The sequence below is a fragment of the Pipistrellus hanaki genome (genome assembly GCF_964339955.1).
Source record: "Pipistrellus hanaki genome assembly, chromosome: X".
Lineage (NCBI taxonomy): Eukaryota > Metazoa > Chordata > Mammalia > Chiroptera > Vespertilionidae > Pipistrellus > Pipistrellus hanaki.
The window spans coordinates 35,281,273-35,305,719 of NC_140524.1; the positions used below are offsets into that span (position 1 = coordinate 35,281,273).

General features: G+C 42.5%; 1 protein-coding gene across 10 annotated transcripts in view; it reads left to right on the top strand.

The window, feature by feature from the left end:
• SEPTIN6 (septin 6) overlaps window positions 1-24,447 on the top strand; it is a 75,982-nt gene that overhangs the window by 24,641 nt on the left and 26,894 nt on the right. For all 10 annotated transcript variants that reach the window (XM_084870388.1, XM_084870385.1, XM_084870389.1 and 7 more), the window contains exons 3-5: window positions 1,531-1,726; window positions 17,295-17,481; window positions 20,072-20,233. In XM_084870388.1, coding sequence (XP_084726514.1) covers window positions 1,531-1,726; window positions 17,295-17,481; window positions 20,072-20,233 — 545 coding nt within the window. The remainder of the gene's footprint in view (window positions 1-1,530; window positions 1,727-17,294; window positions 17,482-20,071; window positions 20,234-24,447) is intronic.

Consider the following 24,447-nt stretch of genomic DNA (forward strand, 5'->3'; position numbering starts at 1 on the left):
AGCTAGACACACCCAGGGGTGGAGGGGAGATGGACCATTTGCAATTAGGCAGTGCAGATATGTGCTGTTAGTCACAGGGAGGATTTGTACAGTGCAAACTTGCTCTTGACTGTAAAGACAGTTAACGCTCACATCTCAAGGGTTGGGAGAGAGAGGGAAGAAGAGGAGTGATGATAACAGAATGGGATGGTAGTCTAGGTGGTCAAAGGGAAATCCAAGGTAATTAATTACTGAATCTTGTATTCCTGAATTCCTTGGGGCAGGGATCCAAAAACAGTCTGGATTCAAAGATACTGAAAACAGCTGTAATACCCAGCCCAGTTTGTGGCTTAACATCTGACTTAACTCCCGTGCCACCAGCTTCCCTCCAATGTCTCATTCTCTGAACACTCCTTGGCTTATGGCAGTGGCTTGACATCCCTTAGGTCTTCCAGAAATAGCTTCCCAAACCTTAGCAGTCCCTGTAGCTCTTCCCCCACATGTTAACTTGGTGTGAAAGTCAAGACTTTTGAAATTTCAATGGCTTCATTTATTAGTACCCTGCAGCCTGTTAGTTAAACAAACCAATGACTGGTTTGTTTGAAATTTAAGGGGAAGAATAATTTGTGGCCTGCTAAATTCCCTCCCCATTAGCTGAAAATAGTCCCACTGACTGCTCAACCCACTGGGAGGAGAAGCAGAAGGACACACAGTCTCCCCACTGGGACACTCATTCGGGCATCTGCAGAGCACTCTGGTCCTGTCAGGGAGGTGACATGGGGACTGAAGGGATATTTGTTTGATGAGAGACTGCTGTCCCTTTCCCAATAATATATAATTTATATATTATTGATTTTTTACAGAGAGGAAGAGAGAGGATAGAGAGTTAGAAACATCGATGAGAGAGAATCATCGATCAGCTGCCTCCTGCACACCTCCTACTGGGATGTGCCTGCAACCAAGGTACATGCCCTTGACCAGAATCGAACTTGGGACCTTCCAGTTTGCAGGCTGACGCTCTATCCACTGAGCCAAACAGGTTTTGGCTGCTGTCCCTTTCTTTTAAAATTTAAAATAAGCTTTTAATTTTTATTACTAAAGCTATACATGTTCATCGCAGAAAGTTCGGAAAGTAGAGAAAAGTATAAAGAAAGAAATGAAAACATATAACCCCACCACCCACATATACCCATTGGTAAGAAAATATTGTATTTCCTTCCAGTCTTTTTCTAGGCATAACTCTACCTCTCCATCATTGCCTAGAACAGTTTCTTTTTCTAACTATAAAACAATGTGTACTCAATTTTCACATAACAAAAAAAATGAGGAATAAAAGGAAAATTACCCCAATTGCACTACCCTGAGATGACTACTGCTAATATGTTGGTGCAGTTCCTTTAAATTTTTTTTTCCACTTAACTGAGATCAAACAGTCTAGTTAGTGTCTTATGTACACTTTCCCATGTCAATGAATATGCATCCAAAACATGATGTGGAATGGCTTCATGGTAACTATGTGAATGGACCATAATTTATCCTTTTGCTTTTCAGGAGAGACAGGTTTGGGCAAGTCCACCCTCATGGACACCCTGTTCAACACTAAGTTCGAGGGGGAGCCAGCCACCCACACACAGCCAGGTGTCCAGCTTCGGTCCAATACCTATGACCTCCAGGAGAGCCATGTGGGGCTAAAGCTCACAATTGTTAGCACGGTGGGCTTTGGGGACCAGATCAACAAGGAGGACAGGTAAGGACGGGAGTTGGGTGGGGAGGCTGGTTGGGAGGCCACGGGGAATAGCTCCCCACAGCGGTCTTGGAGAGACCACAGATGTCATGGTCCAGTCTAGACCTCTTCTCAGAATGGTGTAGGCAGGCAGCAAATCCCTCATAAGTGCCGCCTCCACCCAGGGTCCCTGCATACAGCAACTTTTCTGCTCTACACATTTTGCCAAAAGAAGGGTGTCTTTCTAGTATGCTCGGGTGAGATCTCCATTCCATTTAGCAGGTGTTTACTGAGCTCCTATCTTTATATATATCTATATCTATATCTATTTATCTATATCTATATCTATATCTATATCTATATCTATATCTATATCTATATCTATATCTATATCTATCTATATCTATATCTATCTATCTATCTATAATTGATTTTTTACAGAAAGGAAGGGAGAGGGATAGAGAGTTAGAAACATCGATGAGAGAGAATCACCGATCGTCTACCTCTAGCACACCCACTACTGGGAATGTGCCAGCAACCACGGTACATGCCCTTGACTGGAATCGAACCTGAGACGTTTCAGTCCGCAGGCCAACGGTCTATCCACTGAGCCAAACCGGTTTTGACTGAGCTCCTATCTTGTGTCAGGTACTTCTGTGCCCTGACAATCTGAAAAGGAATGACCTTGTCTCTGCCCTTGAGGCACTCACAGGGAAGACTGATTTAAAAAAATATATATTTAATTGATTTTTTACAGAGAGGAAGGGAGAGAGATAGAGAGCCAGAAACATCGATGAGAGAGAAACATCAACCAGCCGCCTCCTGCACATCCCCCACTGGGGATGTGCCTGCAGCCAACGTACATGCCCTTGACCAGAATCGAACCCGGGACCTTTCAGTCCGCAGACTGAGGCTCTACCACTGAGCCAAACTGGTTTCGGCAGGAAGACTGATTTTAAACAAATCAGTTCAATTGAGTGATATGCTCTGTAAAGAACAGGGTACAAGGAGGTAAAGGGCAAATTACAATGAGAACACAAAGGAAAGAACAGTCAGTTCCATGTGGGGAGGTCAGGGGAGCCTTCACATTGGAGTTGTCCCTGTGCTCACCCTTGAAGAATGAACTGTTTTGCCAGATGGATACGGATAAGAGCAGGGAGGGAAGGGCATTCCTGGCAAGGGTAACTGCTTGTACAAAGGCAAAAAGATGTAGAAGATTATGGCATATTCTAGGGAACTGAAGCTTGCTTTGTTTACAGACCAGAGATGGAGATACTATGAAGCTAATAAAACTTAAGCTTAGGGGCCCTCACTTACACAGTCCCCTTTCTAGGCCATGTAACTAATTTTTAGTCATAATATTATGTTATCTTTCTTGGAGGGCCCTTCAAATCATATAAGCTTTAAACTTCACAAAAAACAAACAAACAAACCCGAGTCTGCCTCTGAGCTAGTGCTTGGATAAGCTGGGGAAGAGTAAAGGAGATGAGTCTGAAGACGTAGCAGTAACCAAGTCCTAAGGGATTTGTAGAATGTTCCTATGTGGAACCATTGAAAGGTTTTTAGAAGCAAAATGATGTCATCTAATTGGCCTTTGAAGAAGGTATTTTGAGATAGACTGGAGAGTAGGAAGGTCAATTGGGAGACTAATGGCCCAATTGGACTAGGCCAGAGTATACTGAGTGGCCAGGTTATTATGATCTCTGAAAGCATAATAATCAGGCCACTCAGTGTATATCCTATATAATAAAAGACTAATATGCAAATTGTCCCTTCGACCAGGAGTTCGACCAACAGGCAGGCTGGCCAACTGCCGTGTCCCTTTCCCCTGGCCAGGCTGGCCAAACCCCACCCACACACGAATTCATGCACCAGACCTCTAATATATATGCGTTCAGAGATCATAATAATCTGGTCACTCAGTGTATATCACCACTCAGTGCTGAGATAGGACCAGGGGACAGGTTTGATAAATATTGAGTAGATAAAATCAACAGGACTTGCAGTGGGGCTGTGAAGGCAAAGAATTTAGAATGAGGCCCAGATTTCCAGCTTTGAAGAGTAGACAAATGGTGGCAAAACTCAGTAAGAGATGATACGCTTTTAAAGGAATCACTTCTGCCAAGACCGGTTTGGCTCAATGGATAGAGCGTCGGCTTGGGGACTGAAGGGACCCGGGTTCGATTCCGGTCAAGGGCATGTACCTTGGTTGCGGGCATATCCCCAGTAGGGGTGTGCAAGAGGCAGCTGATCGATGACTCTCTCTCATCGATGTTTCTAACTCTCTATCTCTCTCCCTTCCTCTCTGTACAAAATAAATAAAATATATTTAAAAAAAATAAAAAATAAAAAATAAAGGAATCACTTCTGTTTTGGACATATTGAGTTTGAGTTGTCTGTGGACCATGGAGAGACACTTGATGACCTTCAGTGATATGCAGCTGAATGTACAGGGTTAGAGGTCAGGAAAGGGGCTAGACTGGAAATAGAGATTTGGGTTAACAAGGTATGGGTGATATGTCTCAACTGCAGATGCATGTAAGATCACCTAGGGATTAGAGTTGAGCAAAATGAACACTAGGCTAAATATGAAAACAGGCTGTTAAGTCAGCAGATGGAGGAAAAGACATCTTAAAAGAGAAAGTTCAGGAATAAGCAGAGAGGTAGGAGGAGGTCTGTGGTATTTGCTAATGGTGTGTGAATGAAGGGTGGGGAGAGCTCAGAGATGAGGTTGAGATGTGGGGGTGGGGCCAGGAATAGGGTGGGGGATCAGGCACCATCTGCATTTAACTGGAAGTTACATGGTTATCATATGTGCTCATCCCAGACAAGGCCATTTATCATTTTGAGCAGTGTCTGCTCATTCTTTCAGGATTCTATTGCTTCTTAGATGAACTGAATCCCAAGTTCTCCTATTTCTCCCTTCAAGTTACAACAGCCATACTCATTTCCTTACAATGAATAAATATAAAATATATGTTTATTGATTCCAGAGAGGAAGGGAGAGAGAGAGAGAGAGAAACAACAATGATGAGAGAGAATCATTGATCTGCTGCCTCCTGCATGCCCCACACTGGGGATTGAGCCGACAACCCAGGCTTGTGCCCTGACTGGGAATCGAACCATGACCTCCTGGTTCATTGGTCGATGCTCAACCAACTGAGCTACACTGGCTGGCCTGAATAAATATATTTAGTTTCTTAAAAATTGAACTGCTTTCTGTTTTCCACTTGAAATTCTAAACAAAGGACACCTTTGCTTTTTATAGGCTTGTTTTTTGTGTTAATCTTATTTGGTTGAGAATGAATTAGATCCTCTGGAAAAGGGATAGTCAGGTCACAGTACAAGTGCTTAATCTCAGCTGCACATCGCTCAAGTTCTCGGTTAAATTTCTTTCAGTTCTCAGTATATTTAGCAGATCTAACATTGGAAAATGCCTTGATGGTGGTTTGGGAGGACTGAACTGATACAACACCTTAGAGGCTCCCATTATATTTGAATCTACTCCCATTATATTTATATCAACCTAATTGTATTTCCTGATTATAAATATGATACATACTCATACAAAATTGAATACGGTGGTCCCCCTGATCTGTGGTTTCATTTTCTGTGGTTTCAACTGCCTTCAATCAACCATGATTTGAAAATATTAAATAGAAAATTCCAGAATAAACAATTCATACGTTTTAAATTGCACACTGTCCGAATAGTATGGTGGAATCTTGCATCATTCCTCTCTGTTCTGCCTAGGATTGCATCATCCCTTTGTTCAGGGTGTCCATGTTGTCTCTGCTACCCTCCCATTAGTCACTTAGTAGTCACCTCAGCGATCAAATGGACTCTCTCTGTATTGCAGTGCTTGTGTTCAAGTAATCCTTATTTTACTTAATAATGGCCCTAAAACACAAGAGTAGTGATGCTGGCAATTTGGATATGCCAAAGAGAAGCTGTTAAGTGCTTCCTTTAAGTGAAAAGGTGAGTATAATATATACAGTACAGAACAGTAAGATATTTTGAGAGAGAGAGAGAAAGAGAGAGAGAGAGAGAGAGAGAGAGAGAGAGAGAGAGAGAGAGAGGATATCATTCACAAAACTTTTATTTCAGTATATTGTAATAATTGTTCTATGTTATTAGTTACTGTTGTTAATCACTTACTGTGCCTGATTTATAAATTAAACTTTATCACAGGTATGTATGCAGAGAAGAAAACACAGTATACATAGGGTTCAGTACTATCTGTGGTTTCAGGCATCCACTGGGGGTTTTGGAACATATTCCCTATGGATAAGGGGGGACTCCTGCAATAGAAACCAGAATAAGTAGAAACGATCCTGGCTGGTGTGGCTCAGTGATTGAGCATCAACCTTGGAAATAGGTCACCGTTTGATTCCTGATCAGGGCACATGCCCAGGTTGGTGGCTCTATCCCCAGTGTGGGCATGCAGGAGGCAGCCAATCAATGATTCTCTCTCATAATTGATGCTTCTCCCTCTCTCTCTCTCCTCTCTCTCTCTCTCTCTCTCTCTCTCTCTCTCTCTCTCTCTCTCTCTCTCTCTCTCTCTCTCTCCCCTCTCTCTCTCTCTCTCATCAATAAAATATATTAAAAAAATAAGTAGAAATGTAAAGCCTCCCTGAAACGGCAGGAGAGCAGAGGTGGAGTAAACTCCAGGGATTTGTAATTAAAAACCCCCAATGTTTTCTCCATATAGACAGGGCCATTTGGGCATACAGATGTCAATGCAGCTACATGGAGACAGAGCATCAGGATGCCTGCTTTACTCAGGGTGCATGGATAAACAGAGGAGCAGTGATGAATGCATCATTTATTTTTCCTGGAGAAAGTCACCATTGAAAAGATTCTGGAGCAAAAGGAATCCAAGAGGGAGACAGAAGGACTGGCTGGAGAGGGGGATAGGCTTAGGAATTTAGGCTTTGGTCTCAGACAGATCTGGGTTCAAATCTCGTTTTGCCACTTCTTAGCCCAGGGATTTTGGACAAGTGTTTTGTGCCAGTCTCAGCTCCAGTGGTGTGGCTGGATAGGCCCTAGTGATTCTTCTTATGATTGGAAGACACCCTCACCCTCTGCATTAACCACTGGGAAACTTTTGGTGGCGGGGAGAGGTTTATTACTCACAGGTCCTGGAAAGCACAGGGCACACTGGCCACACCGCAAGAAAAAGAGGGTCCATATGGACCTGGGTTTCTGCTTTGATTGAGGTTGAGGGTTTGGGGCTAAGGTTTTGTGGGCTCAGTTTTTACTGGTGAATTTAAAACATAGGAGCAGGAATTTAAAGTGGGAGAAGAGCCCTAGCCAGTTTGGCTCAGTGGATAGAGCGTCAGCTTGCGAACTGAAGGGTCCCAGGTTCTATTCCGTCAAGGGCATGTACCTCACTTGCAGGCTGCCGGCCCTGGTCGGGGGCATGCAGGAGACAACCAATCAATGTGTCTCTCTCACATTGGTGTTTCTCTCTGTCTCTCCCTCTCCCTTCCACTCTCTCTAAAAATCAATGGGAAAATATCCTCAGGTGAGGATTTAAAAAATAAAGTGCGAGAAGAGAAAATACTAGTGGTCCCAATTATGGAAATCAATCAAGATCCCTAAAACAAAGAAGCTCAATTATGGAAATCAATCAAGATCCCTAAAACAAAGGAGCTTAAGGCAGAGGTGGGGGTATCCTAACTCTTCATCTTTAAGTGGCTGGTGATGTGTTTATTCAGATAGCTAACTTTGAAGTGAATGTCTTGGCAATCAAAGTTTAAGGTAGGCACTTGTATTACAAAAGAGAAAAAGAAAACTGTCAGGGCTTGCACTACTGTAAGACACAAATTCTCTATGCCTCAGTTTTCTCACCTGTAAAGTGGGGATGATGATAATATGACTATTTACCTTAAAGGGTTGTGGTGAGGCATAGTTGACATGTATGGCATATGAAAAGGTTAAATAGTGCCTGGCACAGAGTAACTAATGAACAGAATATATTGTTATAATCATGACTGTTATTGGTAGAAGAATCAAGGGAGAGTTATATCATGTAGCATGTAGGAAGAAATGATAAATAGTGTCCAGGAAGATAAGGACTGAAAAATATCCATTGGGTTTGGCAACAAGAAGGTCATTAACACATTTAGGAATAATAATTCCAGGGAAATTATGGGTAGAAGCTAGATTGCTGTGAGTGAATGGGAGATAAGGAACTAAAGGTGTCAGAATAGCAAAAAAGAAGAACAGAAAAGTGACTCCAAAATCAAAGTCATGTTTATATGGGAATTTAGCATAAGGAAGTCATCAGGGAGAGAATTGACTATTCAAGAAAATGTGCTGGGAAAATAGGCCATCCATTAGGAAAAAATAAGATGAACCTTCCCATACAAACATCATTCACAAAAATAGATGCCAGTTGGATTAAAAACAAGTTCTAAAAATATAAGAAGAAAATGTAAAGGAATATTTTTATAACTTTGGGAATATAGACGGCTTTTCTAATTGTAACACAAGATCCAAAAGTTGTAGAAGAAAAGATTGACAAATTTAAATCCATTAAAAAACCTTTTGTATATTGAAAGATACCATAAACAAAAGTAAGAACAAAGTACAAATGGGGAGAAAATATTTGTAACCTATATAACAGACAAATGAGCTTTCTAAAATGTAAAAGAGCTCCCAACTGGTATGACTCAGTGGTTGAGCATTGATCTGTGAACTAACTCTCAGTCAGGGCACATGCCTGGGTTTCGGGCTCAATGGGCTCCATCCCCAGTGTGGGGCATGCAAGAGGCAACTGATCAATGATTCTCTCTCACCATTGATGTTTCTCTCTCTCTCTCCTTTCCCTTCCTCTCTGAAATCAATAAAAAATATTTTAAAAAATAAATAAAGTGTAAAAAAAGCTTCTACAATTCAATGAGAAATAAAATGATCATTGACAGAAGGGAAATATAAATGGCCAATCAAATATGAAATGATGCTTACTTGACTTCCAGTGATTAAAGAAATGCAAAATGGAACACTGAACATTTTTTTAACCATCAGATTTGCAAAAATTAAAGATAAAAATATATCAACTAACACCCAGAAATTTTATATATATATATATATATATATATATATATATATATATATATATATATATATATATTATTGATTTTTTTACAGAGAGGAAGGGAGAGGGGTAAAGAGTTAGAAACATCGATGAGAGAGAAACATCAATCAGCTGCCTCCTGCACACCTTCTACTGGGTATGTGCCCACAACCAAGGTACATGTCCTCAACCAGAATCGAACCTGGGACTCTTGAGTTTGAAGGCTGACGCTCTATCCACTGAGCCAAACCTGTTAGGGCAACACCAGGTAATTTCATTAATTTTGCTGGGAATGTCAACTGATGCAGCTTTTTGGAGGGCAAGTTTGGCAGAATCTATTAAAATGTAAAATGTGAATAACTTGTGATCCAACAGTTCCATTTTTAGGTGTATAGCCTAGAGAAACAGTTGCACATGTTCATAAAAAGCATACAAAAAGGATGTTCACCATAACATTCGTTATGGAATTTACAAAATTTAAACAGCCTAAATTTCCACCAATAGAGCAACTAAATAAATTATAATACAGCCATACCATGGACGTGTATTTGGTAGCTGAAAAGAAGGAGGTAGATCTATATGCTGTTGGGCATGTTGTTAAATGGAAAAAAAAAGAAGTTGCAAGATAATATGATCATGATGTCATTTGTGTAAACCTGCCCCTTCCCAACACAACAGCAAATATTCTCTCTCTCTCTCTCTCTCTCTCTATATATATATATATATATATATATATATAGATAGATAGATAGATAGATAGATAGATAGATATAGATATAGATATAGATATAGATATAAAAGTTCTGCAATGATAACCAACAAACTGAAAATAGTATTACCTCTGAGGAGGGGAGAATAGGTATATGTATTGCTTGCATCATTAAAAATAATAAAGAAGGGGTAAGGGGGAGAGATCATCCAAAGGACTTGTGTGCATGCATTAAGCATAACCAATGGACACAGACACCGGGGGGGCGGGCGGGTGAGGGTATGAGTGGGGGGTGAGAGGACATGGGGGATAAGGACACATGTAGTACCTTAATCAATAAAGAAAACAAAAAAGATGGAAAGTAACAAAATTAAATAAAAAAGAATGAAATTTTAAAAAAAGGAATTATTGTAGATAAAGTGAGTGTAGACTACTCATTCAAGCTTTTTTGACCTGGGAAAAAAGAGATAAAACAATGTTTAGGGGAAGACAAGGTCGGGATGGGAGAGATGATGAGGGCTTGTACAGGAGCAGAAGCTTTGAGAATCGAGAGGAGGGGGCAGGTGTGAGAGAAAGAGTCCACAAGACTTAGTAACTAAATTGAGGTGGAGGATCTGGTTCACTTTATAAAATACTAAGTGTCAACTGTGTGACAGGTACAGTGTCAAGTGCCAGGGATACTAAGAAATAAGGCACAGTCTTTAGTTAAGGAACTTGCAATTTAGAGGAGGGGACAAATACATATATGAATTCTACATAGTATGTTAAATATAATAACAGAGGCATGTGGAAGGGGGCTGTAGGAATAGGAAGGGTAGCAACTGGCCAAGCCTGATGGAGTGTAGGTTGCTGAGAGGGGAGAGGATGTGATCAGGAATGGCTGAACTAAGACTTGACATTTTGTAGGATGAATACAAGTTAGCCAACTGGCATGTAGTGAGTGTTCAGTATATATATGATGAATGCATGATATATATATTGATGGGGAAAATAAAGTATTAAAGACAATACTTCTAAATTTCCATCATTCAAAACCCAAAGTATTCAATTAATGTGTTAACTAGGATGCTGATGAGGGTAGAAAATGTCTACAATGTGTTCAGCAATGAATGAGAAATAAATTTTTAAAAAGAATAGATTAGGCTTTGGCCAGGTAGCTCAGTTGGTTAGAGCATCATCCTAATACACCAGAGTTTTGGGTTCAATCTCAGTCAGGACATATAAAAGAATCAACAATGAATGCATAAATAAGTGGAACAACACATCGATGTCTCTGTCCTTCTCTCTGTCTTTCTCTCTGTGTCTCTCTCCCCCTTCCTCTCTCTCAAATCAATAAAATAAAGAAAAAATTATTCTTTTAAAAATTTCCACCCACCCATTAAATATTTATCGAGCACCTATTATAGGCCAGGCTCTGTGATAGGTGTGGAAGACAAACTGGACTGTTAAATGAAAAACAGACAGGGGAGTAGATGGAGAGAAATGTGTGGTTGAGGAGGATTAGGTTGAGGGAATTTGTTTTTTGGAGATGAGAGAAGACTCAAGTATGTTTATAAGTTGAGAGGAAGGAGTCATTAGGAGGTGAGGAGCTTATAGATGAAGCAAGGTTCTAAGAGCATGAAAAGAATGAAATCAACTGCACAGGGGTAACAGGCCTTGGACAGGATGAGGTTACCTTTATTTTCAGAGACTAGAGAGAAACCAGGAAGAGTTGATTCATGTTTTAGAGGGGAGGGAGTGAGGCAGGAAGTTGGGGGGAGTGTGAGCCTGATGACCTCAATTTTATTGGTAAAACAGGAGGTAAGATCATCTTGTGAGATTGAAGTAGTTATTAATATGTTTTGGAGCTTGAGGAAGGTAGTAAAAATTTGGAATGGTCCACGAAGGCAATGGGAAGGACGCCAATGAGAGCTGATTAAATGGATTGTCACGTTACTCTAAAAGCCCATGCAAGATTGGAGGCTATGAATTTATAGTGGTGCCAAGACCTACAGTTTTGTGATTGTTTCTAGCCAACTTCAGCAGCCGTGGTGTAGCAGATCCTAAAATTTGTTTAGGATTTGAGAGAGCAGATCCTAAAATTTGTTCAGCACAGCAGTTTTGCTAGGCAAGTAGGATAGAAGAAGGGGTACAATGGGATGAGGTTGTTGGTGAAAACCTGGTTCAGGTAATCAAATATGGGGTTGAGCCTAGGCCAAGAAAGTGATGAGGCCAGGAAGATGCTGATATCTTGTGAGATAAAGAAGAGGTCAAGGTACCAGAGGACTCTATGGAGTGAAAGATCAGGATTAAGAGGATTGTAAGCAAAAGAGAGCTTGAAAAATGTGAGGTTGTGGTCAGATAGTGGGGTATTATTTTAGAGAGAGTATGTCGGGTGAAACTGATATGGCTTGTGGTAAGGTGTGTAGGTGGCTGGAGTAGATGGAGCTAAAGGTTGTGAAGTTGAGGCAATTAAGGAATTAAGAGGTTGAAGGTTGGTGGGTTATCTAAAGCACATTGCAATCACCCAGAATGCAGAGAAAGACTATGGGTCAGATGCTACCAGAAGAAGATTTAAGAGGACACAAATGAAGAAAGGGCTTTATACTGAGGTAGAGGAGTAACAGTCTAAAAGTGGCTCTGAGGATCCCCATGAATGCCCATCCTAGTGACCCCAACATACACCAATTGTGGGAGAATGGGATTCCTACACTGAAGAGGCTTCCCTTCCAGGTATTGGTGTCCTCAGGGAAGAATGAGGCTTCGATTAAGGGGGGAAAGTAGGCAAATTCTAGAAAGAGGCAGGTGTTATAGGCCAGCACTTCTCAGTTTAATGTTGTACGCAAACCTTGGAGGCTTTTAATAAAATGCAAATTCTGATCTTGCAGGTCTGTGTTGGGTACTGAAGATTTTGCATTTTTAACAAGCTCTCAGATGATACTAATGTTACTTGTCCAAGAACCACACTCTTGTGCTGTGAGTGGCAAAAATGTAGGCAATTTTGTTTATCATGGTACAGGAATTTCAGAGGGCACAGTGGAAATGTTTTTGAAAGAAGAGAGCTACAGGAGGACAAGCCCATAGAAGATAGAGAAGACGAGGGATGCATATACCGTAGAAGGAAGAAGAGGTGATTGGAAGATGGTAATAGAGTGAATTAGCTGTTGTCACTTTTGGCATTGCTCTAGAACAGTGTTTCCCAACCTTCTCTCATGATGAGAATCACCTGGTGGAGTTGTTAAAACACAGATTCCTGAATCCCAACTAAGAAGTGCTAAACTAGAATTTTTGAGAACATATAGGTAAAATTGCATACCTAACTTAGTGCTCTGTATATAAAATCTGTCTTAGAGCACTAGTTAAGTATACAATTTTACCTATATGTTCCCAAAAATTCTAGTTTAGCACTTCTTAGTTGGGATTCAGGAATCTGTGTTTTAACAACTCCACCAGGTGATTCTCATCATGAGAGAAGGTTGGGAAACACTGCTCTAGAAGACCTGACCTTATGGTAAATTGGCCTTTTTGCCTAAAATGGTAGTATTCAAGTACAGTGTCTGTGACCAAGTCTTGCAGGTTTCCAACAGGGAGCCTCTGATGGCTCTGTTGGTGGAGAACTGGCACAAGGGGGAGGGAGGATACTAGGATGATGTCCAGGTGTCTAGGAAGTGTAATAGAAAGACAATGATAAGTGAGACCATGGGAGTAAGTGAAACTACTCAGGGATAATATACATGTAATGTGTAGAAGGACAACAGAAGGGGTACAGGATGGAAGCTCAAAAACAGCCCAAGGTAAGGTAAGTGAGAAAGCAGAGTTATAGAAGTAGGATATAATGGTGGCAGTCAAGCCAGAGGACAGTATTTCAAGAAGGGATTGGTGCCCTAGCTGCTTTGGCTCAGTGGATAGAGCATCAACCTGCAGACTGAAGGGTCCTGGTTTCAATTATGGTCAAGGGCACATGCCTGGGTTGTGGGCTTGGTCCCCTGTAGGGGGCATGCAGGAGGTAGCTGACCAATGATTCTCTGTCATCATTGATGTCTCTCCCTCTCCCTCCCCCTTCCTTTCTGAAATAAATAAAAATATATTTTAAAAAAGGAAATATTTTCTTAAAAAGAAGGGACGTCAACATTATCAAGAAAGGTGAAAATTGAAGTGTTCACTGAGTGATAAAACTATTATTTTTCTATAATATGTCTGTTTAGCAAACCCAAGGTAATCAACTGGAAAACAATTCTAATGAACAATTGTTCAGTAAGGTATCCAATTTCAAAATCAACATGCAGAAAGCCATAGACTATTTTTGTGCTGATATAATTTTTTTATCTTTAGTGTTGAGAGTATTACAGATGTCCTCCATTTTTCATTGCCCTCCTCCACTAGATCCCGCCCTGCCCCAGGCCTTCACCAGGTATCCATTCCCTACTGTCTGTGTCCATGGGTAATGCACATATGCATATAAAATCTTTGGTTAATCTCTTCCTGCCCACCCCTCTTCCCTCTGAGATTCATCTGTTCCATGTTTCCATGCCTCAGGCTCTATTTTATTCATCTGTTTATTTAGTTCATAAGATTCCTTGTTCATTTATTTTGATTTTTAGATTCTATTGTTGATAGGTATGTATTTATTGCCATTTTATTGTTCATATGTTTTATCTTTTTCTTCTATTCTTTTAAAAATATATTTTAATGATTTTTTACAGAGAGTAAGGGAGAGGGATAGTTAGAAACATCAACCAGCTACATCTTACACACCTCCTACTGGGGATGTCCCTGCAACCAAGGTACATGCCCATGACCAGAAATGAACCTGGGACCCTTGAGTCCGCAGGCCAACACTCTATCAACTGAGCCAAACTGGTTAGGACTTTATTCTATTCTTAAAGAAGATCCTTCAGCATTTCATGTAATACTGGTTTGGTGGTGATGAACTCCCTTTTTAAAAAATATATGTATTTTATTGATTTTTTACAGAGAGGAAGGGAGGGAGATAGAGAGTTAGAAACATCGATGAGAGAGTCATCGATCAGCTGCCTCCTGCATGCCCCCTACTGGGAATGTGCCCTTGACTGGAATCAAACCCGGGACCCTTCAGTCTGCAGGCTGACACTCTATCCACTGAGCCAAACCAGTTTCAGCTGATGAACTCCTTTAGCTTTTTCTTATCTGTGAAGCTCTCTCTCTCTCTCTCTCTCTCTCTCTCTCTCTCTCTATATATATATATATATCAATATATATATATATAATTTTAATTTTTTTCTTTTATTAAGGTATTATATGTATACATATCTTACCATTGTGCCCCCCCACTCTCATACATGCCCTCACCCCCCAATGTTTTGCATCCGTTGATTATTCCTACATGCATGTATTCAAGTCCTTCTGTTGATCTCTTATCTCCTCCACCTCTCCTTAACCTTCCCGCTGTAATTTGACAGTCTGTTTGATGCTTTACTGTCTCTGTATCTATCTTTTTCTTCATCAGATTATAGTTCTTTATTATCCACAAATGAGTGAGACCCAGAGGTTGAGAACCACTAGCAGGGTCCCTTAGACCATCAGAAAACACAAACATTTACATTACAATTCATAACAGTAGCAAAATCACAGTTATGAAGTAGCAACGAAAATAATTTTATGGTTGGGGTCACCACAACATGAGGAACTGTATGTATTAAAGGATTGCAGCATTAGAAAGGTTGAGAACCACTGACTTAGAGGAAGGAAGCATTTTGTGAAGAGGTTACCTATGGGAGTACAGGATCTTGTTTAGCGTGTTTTGAAGTCCAGTGAGCACAACAGAGTGGGGTGGGAGAGATGACTACCATGGGAAGATGAGCTATTGGGAACGGGGGCAGAGCCATTACTCTATCTCAGATTCCATGCTGAACACTGATGAGACAAAGATGAATCACCTATTTAGTCTTCTTGGTTGATTGGCTAGTTTGGCTGGTCTAATTCATACACCCCTTTAGAGACCCTAAGAGCCAGAGGCAACAGCAGAAAGATTGGCCCAGGGTATCACCAGAGATTCAGGGGAGGAGAGCAAAAAATGCACACTTTTCTTTCCTCCTCTGATCCCTTTTGATGAGTAAAACACTGAAGTAAAAAAAGTTATGTAATGGACAAAAAAATGAAGTAGTGCCATGATTAGATTATTCAAACCAGCCGATCACCCAAAATTTAATTAGATGAGTCTAAGGGATGCACCCTGCACCCTCACTCCTAATTCTTCAGGAATCTTGTAAGGTTCTCTGCAAGCAAAAGATTCTTTGATGCTATTACCCTTCAGAACAGTATTTGGCTCAGAGGGATCAAAGGAAGAAAGGACTCTATTTTTAGATTTTTTTCCTGGGGCTCTAGAGGTAACCTGCACCTGGGTCTCTCCTCTGTATGTAACTCCTAGAATCTAGGATTCTGTGTTTCTTTTAAAAATATATATATTTCTTGATTTCAGAGAGAAGAGGGAGAGAGACAGAGACATCAATGATGGGAATCACTGATTGGCTGCCTCCTGCCCACCCCCTAGTGGGGATCGAGCTCTCAACCTGGGCATGTGCCCTTGACCAGAATCAAACCGAGGACTCTTCAGTGTGTAGGCCGACGCTCTGTCCACTGAACCAAACCATCTAGAGCTGTGATTCTTTCTTATAAAGCTATTTTCTCTTCTCTAAAAGGGGGATCTTTCAAAAAGGCTCAGGTTGGGGGCTGCTGCAGGTAGGAGGTGCTGCCTGGGCCCACTCCTTTGATGAGGATCCCTTCTGGCAGTGATATCTGCAGACTCACTGTCCTGGGCTCTTCTAGCCCCAGATGAAGAGACAGCAGAGACAGGGAGATGAGAACAGAGGCAGGGCTGAAGTGAAGCTGACCTAGGTAGAGCAGAAAGAGGCCACAGGGACTGCAGGAATGGCCCAAGGGAGAAGTGAGAAGCTTCCCAGGTCAGGGAGCTGTTGTTTAAGAAGTCCTGGCAGGACCTGAGGGCCACAATGGGAGGTGGGGCCTGTATATGGAGGAGACTCAGTGAGTTTGGGGGGGTACACTTGTGAAGGCTGTGGTGGGGAGAGTATCTTTATCAAAATTTGACCAATTCTATTTTATTTACTTATTTATTTTTAAATATATATATTTCTTTATTGATTTCAGAGAGGAATGGAGAGGGAGAGATAGAAACATCAATGATGAGAGAGAATCATTGATTGGCTGCCTCCTGCACGCCCCCTAGTGGGGATCAAACCCGCAACCTGGGCATGTGCCCTTGGCTGGAATCGGACTTGGGGGTCTCAGGTTCGCCTTCACTCTATCCATTGAGCCAAACTGGCAAGGGCTACTTCGATTTTAAATTCACAACCTTGGAGGAAATGGGAACTGAAAAAATATCTGGACCTTAGGGGAGCCAAGTGGTGAGCGCCATTGAATCTTGCAATACTGAGCGAAACCCAGAGAGTTCTGGCGGGATTCCCCAGCAACAGGGTCAGGGAGAGGTCCTGGCCACCACTGGGTACCCAGCACAGAAGGGATTTTGGCATAATTGGGCAAGAGATGGGCATTCAACTGGGCCCTGGGGCCTGGAAGGGCAGTATTGTGGTGAGAAGAGAGAAATGGGCATTTCAGAGCGAAGGTGCACAGATGGGCATAAGATTGGTTCATGTGAGGATCAAGGAGGTGACCAGCCAGATGAGATTGGAGGTGCACTGAGGGGAGACAGAGAAATCCAGCTTGATGGGGAGAGTCAATTACCGAGGACATTTTAAACTTCTACAAGGGACTGTATCAAAATCCCCATTTTTGAAGTGGTCTGGCCATTTCCCTACTCTCCCCTTTAGCTACAAGCCCATCGTGGAATTCCTCGATGCCCAATTCGAAGCCTACCTGCAGGAGGAACTGAAGATCCGCAGGGTCCTGCACACCTACCACGACTCTCGCATCCATGTCTGCTTATATTTCATCGCCCCCACGGGTCATTCCCTGAAGTCTCTGGACCTAATGACAATGAAGAAGCTGGATAGTAAGGTATGGAGGCAGAGCGAGGGCAGGGGTGAGGCTGGACAAGCTGGATCACTCTTGTTGGTCTTTCATGCAAAGTAGCAGTGAGTTCCAGGAGAGGTTTTATGGCCTCTTCATCCTCTCCCTTATTCCCTGTCCCTCCATAAAGATGGTGCTGTTGATCCATAGCCTGTGCCAAATACTCTGTTTTCCCAACAGGAGGCACAGATTTGCTCCGAGCCACCTTTCTGCCCTGATCCCTCTTGGGCTTAAAGGTACATGTAAACAAGATGGCTGTCCCGGTCTTGGAGCTCAGACTTTGGAAAGATGTTTTTTCTTTGTCCATATGTTAATTGACCTGTACTAAAATCAAATATGCAAACTTGACATTGAAAGTTATTATTCTGATTATCATACTGATTTTTCGAATCGCAGCTAACATTTGTTAAGCTCTCATGTGCCACCGTTGTGCTAAGTACTTCATGGAGCATCTCAATGAATCCTCACAACAACACTATGAGTCAAACACAGTCATTATCCCCCATTTTACAGAGGAGAAAACCGAGGCTCTGGGAGGTTAAGTAACTTCCCACTGTCATTTAGTTGGCTATTGGCAGAGTCTAGAGTGGAATTCAGATCTGTGGCACTATGCAGCCATCTGTTTTAGGTATGAGGGCAACAGAACATGGTGCCACAGATCTAAATTCCGTTGCCTCCATACCTGGAACAGATGGCTGCGGGAACTGGGCTTGTCCCACTTTAAGAGAAAATGAAGAATGCAAATCCCACTCCAGATATAAATTAGACAATGATTCTTCATGTTAGAGGATTATTTGCTGTACAAAAGACTTGACCATGGAATTCTTTTAAAAAAAACAACAACACCTAATTACTAGTGCATTTCTCCCTAATGTTTCATAGGCACCTGACAAAGTGATGGCATTTGATAGACATTATTTTATTTCACTTAATTATTCAATGTGGTGTATACTATTATTATTCCCGTTTTACACATGAGGAAATGGAGGCACAGAGAATTCAGACTGAGCTCTCTCTGACTCCAAGGTTGTTGTTTTAGCAAAAATATAATTTATGTGCAGTTATTTAGTAGCACGTCCACTAGAAAAACTGAAAATCAGCTATAATAAAATTAGAAGCAGTTTTTCATTTTTTTGCAGCAATGAGCTAACTGCCCATGAGTAAGAGGCTGCTCTAGAAATGCCACCACGCCCTGCATGCCCTGTATAGGGCAGCGGAGAGCCACACAGCTGGTGGCCTGCTGAGTGGGCAGGTTAAGTAAGCAGTCTTTGGCATATTTATAGTGTGTGGATGGAGGTGTGAGGAAAGGCGGTGAGGAGAATTGGCTCTGCTTGCTGTTCCACCTTGGCAAGGGCTTTGGCCCCCTCCCCTCCCAAAAAAGACTTCAAGGGAGGTGCCTCCAAGGTCCACTGTGTGATAATAGCCTTTAGAGGCGCTCCCGAGGCAACGTGCAAAGGAGGCAGAATTTGTCCTCCAAGTCTAAAGGTCCCAGGCCCTGCTTCCAGAGCTCCTTTCAGGGTCCCAGCACCATCCATGCTACCCCATTGGATGCTGCCGGCAGGACTGACTTGCTCTTCATGTGAACCTGAGCTTGGGGCATTCTGTTTCACTAAGCCACGTACATTTCAAGTTTCTTTTACCTTCCGGCAGTAAAAGCCTTGTCCCTTCTTGGAGGAATTTCAAGGATTGGGGTTCAGGTGGCTTGAATTTTGGGGGGAGCATTAAGCCTTTCTTCTGTTGTTTGAAATTGGGTATTTCTGCTTGCTTGCTTTATGCAGAAATTAACCACGAGCCTCAGGCAGCTAGTGCATTTTTCCCTAATGTTTTATAGGTGCCTGGCACTGTGATGGCATTTTATATGCATTATTTTTTAATATGTCCGATCATATTGGTACCTGAGAGGGTCTTCTTCACCTAACTGGGGTGGTTTATCAGTGTTTGCTGCCAGAAAGAGGGCCAAGTGTGCATCTTCACTGAGCCTCCCCTTCCTACCATCCCACATGGGTCTCCATCACCCTGGCTGGGGCTGGCATGCACTGGACCAGTTGGGACAGTTTATTATTAGCAAGGAGTGTCCATCTCTCCCCCTGTCAACCACAGATTTCCAGCCTTTCATCTTTCTGCTTCAAATCACCAGAGCAGTGACCTTGATATGAAGATATCACACAGTTCGTCAGTTTGGATCTGGGCTGGTAGACAGCTCATGGTTAGATTGTGGACTTAGGAATAAGGCTAAACTTGGATTTGGATCCCAGTTCTGCTACTTACCTGTTCTGTGGCCTTGGACAAGTTATTTAACCTCTTCATGCCTCAGTTTCTCATTGGTAAAAGAGTGGTAATGATACCTCCTGAGAGGGTTATGATCAGGATTGTGTTAATCTATGTAAAGCATTTACTTCAGCACCCAGCACTTTGTAAGCACTCATTGTCATTGATTATATTATTTGGCTACAGAGCTGGCCAGTCCTAGACCATTGGGTTGAGCTTCTCCCACTGGCAACTGATGGAAGTCCTAAGCCATGCTGCCATCAGTTGCAAATTACCAACCATGTTCCCACTGTGCTCTTCCCTTTCCTAGGTGAACATAATCCCCATCATTGCCAAATCAGATGCCATTTCTAAGAGTGAGCTAACGAAGTTCAAAATCAAAATCACCAGCGAGCTTGTCAGCAACGGGGTCCAAATCTACCAGTTTCCTACAGATGATGAGTCGGTGGCAGAGATCAACGGAACCATGAATGTGAGTGGGAGCCCAGGGGTTCAACATGCTAGCCATTTGCTCTTTTCTTTATTCTTGTTATTATTTCACCAAATAGCTGTTAGACATTTTCACCATCCATTTTAGGGTAGTCAACTCTTGGTTATCTGAGTATCAGGTGTTTGTTTTAAATATTTAATTTTTAAAATGTATTTTATTGATTTCAGAGATGAAGAGAGAGATAGAAACATCAATGATAAGAGAGAATCATTGATTGGCTGCCTCCTGCACAACCCCTACTGGGGATTGAGTCCATAACCCGGGCATATGCCCCTGATGGGAAATCTAATCATGACCTCTTGGTTCGTAGGTCAATGCTCAACCACTGAGCCACACTGGATGGGCTGAGTATTTGTGAGACAGAATCCAGGATTAGATAGCTCCTCTTTCCTAGTGGTGGCTGCTTCAAAGCCTCAGTGATGCAGAGATAAACAGCCAGAGACCGAAGGATGGAAAGGCTAACTGACTCCAGAAAGAGTCTGGAGTGGGAGATTTAGATCTCTCTTTCCACCCTCCTCTTTGATGCTGGCTCTGGTCTAGGCCAGGCAGCTCCAAGAGACTGCTGGAAAAGGCAAACATTCTTTGTCTCTGACCAAAACAGTGCCTTGACAATTGATGCGGTGAAAGAAGACAAGGCTAAAAATGTTGGCTGGCTTTGGAGACTCGGGGATAATCTGTACTCAGATAATCAAGCCCTCTGCTCCTGGGAGGAAAAATGCTATATGGCCCCCAATTTTTCTTGTGACTAGAGGAATATTATTTTTAAAGTTTTAGGGTTATGCTTTGGTTTATTAAGTGTCAATGATTTTTTTTTAAAGCAACTTGCCATCTTGCCTCTCCTCCCCTTCTCCCCCTCACTAGAGGAGTGAGTAATGAAGAAGGCAGAGAGTCAAACATCGCCTCATGCTTCTTTACAATGTGTTGATGCTGTTGCTGTGAAATCTTCAATGTTATGATTTCAAGGAGACAGCTAATAGCTTGCGGAAAGCCTCTGCTTTGGGAACAGATTTCTTTTTCTCTGCTGAGAGGCATCAGTTTTTCCTAATGACATAATGCCTGGGTATAGCCAAACTCAGGAAAGCCTTGTAATAAAAACCATTTTTAGAAACTTTCCTGCTGGCGCTGCCCCGGTAAGTTATCATTATTTCTTCAGCTGCCACCTCCTATGAATTGGCCAACAAATTAGCATAGCGGGGCAGCAAGTCATTGTCTCGCCTGACTTTCTGCTTATCAGTACACCTGAGATATGGCTGTTATTAGAAGTCCCTTGTCACTTTTGACAAATCTGGCCTAAGAGGATGACTATGTGGACTGTGGTAGGTGAAGTTATAACCAGTCGTGAGCACTAAAAAAAAATAAAGAAAAAAATATGAAAAAACAGATTTGTACTTATTTTCTCAAGAAGTTTGAAAGGAAATCAGGCTCTGTCACAATGAGAAAACCTGAAAGGGTGCCAAGCCTGCAGAAAAATGGGAGCCCAGAGAGAAGTGTCACTTGATGTCACTGGCACTGATGTCTGGAAGCACCTGTCACCTCAGAACACAGGACCTCATAGACATCTTTACACATGGATTCCCTAAGTCACCAGGAAATTTTCAGGCTTGTGGTTTGCTTTCCTAAGAATGGAGAGGGGCTAAGAGTCCTCTGAAATTTCAAGGTGTCACACAAAACTGCATGTCACTACATTGTGAATCATTTTAGTCTCTGCTCCCAGCTCAGCCTTGTCCTCCTGTTTGAACTGGGGCAGGCACGGCCAGGGTTGGAAACTTCCCATGCTATGAAGCAACAGTTCTCAAGCACACTGTTTGGGCTGTGAAGGGTTGGGGTTCTTTTTATGATAGTCCAAAGTTTGCCAGTAGTTCACTTTGAAAAACTAAGTATTTTCCTTTTTTAAAAATTATAGTTGACATAGAAATTTATATCAGTTTCAGGTGTATAACATACATAGTGATTCAACATTTATATTCCTTATGGTGTGAACACCTGTCACTATACAGAATTATCCCATATATTATAATAAAGAGCTAATATGCTAATTAGACCAGATGGCAGAACAACCTTCTGGAATGACCTTCCAGAATGACCAATGGGTGGGAGGTGGGGGCCACAGGGCCTCAAGGCAGCTGGGACTGTGAAAGCCTACTCTTGCACAAATTTTGTGCATTGGGCCTCTAGTTATAATAATATTGATTATTTTTCTTATGCTGTACACATTCCCATGACTCATTATTTTTTTTTATAACTGGAGGTTTAGTGGGTTTAGGGTTATCCCTATAACAACATCACTCAGCATTCATTCCCTGGTAATCTACTGTGTTTTTCTTAGTGGGAAAGAGAGGGTGGCTTCCAGCTAGTGTGCCTGGAACTGGGCATGCCTGTGGGTGAGGTCATGCATCTAAATGCTATGTGTTAGGTGTGTTGTGATGGGATGCTATACAGTATATACATAGGATTGCTTAGCCTGCCTGCCACCGTTACAACTGTGTCAAAAGTCCCCAGGGCCTTCCAATAAGCATGGTATATGAAGCTGCATCATCAGAAACCTGGGATTGGGTGGGAGGATGAATGGGTGCTGGCCTTTCAATTCTGGATATGACTCCAGCCCCACAGCCTCAGCCACCCCAGCCAGTTACCATGGCAACTGGGTTGGAAAAAGTGGAGAAGCCTCTTGCCTAAGAGGAGAGGACCGGGTAGCCATCCCCTTGCCCACCATTTCATGGCACGGCATGAAAATAGTGAGTTCTCAGCCTTCCCCTTGACTTCTGGTGGCTCTGAAAACCCTGGTTTCAGATTGAGGGAGCCAAGTAGTGAGAGATCTCGTGGCATGCTACTTTCAGTCCATGCTCTGATCACTCTCAAGGTTGTAGACTTTAATACTAAAAATTGCTGTGTTGTTCAAATTCAGTGTTGTTCTTTGTATGGCTCAAACCATGGCCAGGGACCAGGCAATAGACCTAATTATTCTACTTGGCTCACTTGAGTGGCCACTTGTGAGGTCCTGGGTTTGGCCCCATTTGGCCACATGGATGACCTGTAGAATCACAGGGAGACACACAGGCACAAGCCTGTCCTTTCTCCGGAGGCAGCAGTGCCCTTTCATCGTTTGCACACACTTTTGTGGGAATCATCAAGGGCTGACTTGAGAGTCAGGCAATGCTCTTGCTCAGTCGCCATAGGAGCCTGAAATGGGGGCAAACATAACCAGCAGCACAACTGGGACATACTGTCTGTCAGCCCTGGGAGGAAGCCATGCCTAACTGGATATTGTCAGACAAAGAGAAAAGGGCCCCGACAGTCTCTATTTCACCAGGCCGAGGGGACTGATCATCTACCCTCCCAAAGTATAATGGATGTAGTGGAACCAGGAGAGAATCATTCATGCCAATTGGATCATCAAACACTTTAAAATATGCCAAGAGGAATTGAAGGTAGACACGAGACAAGAAAGGTTGTGAATCTGGAGCTAGACTCACAAGATGAAGCTTGAGGCTCTCTCTTGTTGAAGTTTTCTGAAACCGGAGTATCTGACCTCTGGGGGCACCTCATTAGAGGTCTTCTGGGTGAGACAGATCCATGGAGTCCCCTTAGGAGTCTGTCGCTGTTTCAGCCGCAGCACTGTCTTGCATCCATCAGAGTCTCTTCCCTGGGCCCACACATAACCAATGTCACCCCTGGGAGTATGAAGGGAGTACCTTTCTCTCTGTGCTTTTTGACTCTATTCTGGCTGTCATAGCCATTAGTCTCTCAAGAGCAGCAGAAAGAGAGCCAGAGCCTGGCCCCATGATTTCCTTACCTTCACAGGTTAGCTGATTTCGAGCGAATGCCATTTAACCTGGAGGCACAGTGCCAGCAGCCCTGGATGACTGGGGGAAGCTGGCATTTAAAGCTCAGAGAGTTAGGGATCCAGGCAACTCATTTAACCCTTCTGTGTGCAGTTCTCCCAAATCATGAATGGGATTGATAATAACTGTCCTGTAGCACTGTTGGGAGAATCAAGTGAAATCTGCCTGGGAGCACTGAGACATGATATCCTCGCATATACTTATCAGAACAGACTTTGATGCCAATTGCAAAGGAGAGGGCCATGGGAGGTTTCCCGAGCCCTCTGAAGCTGCCTGGGCCGGGGCTGTGCGTTTTAGAATGGGGAGGAGTAAAATAACAGCAGTTTAAGGAAGAGAGGAAGCAAGCGACCCTGC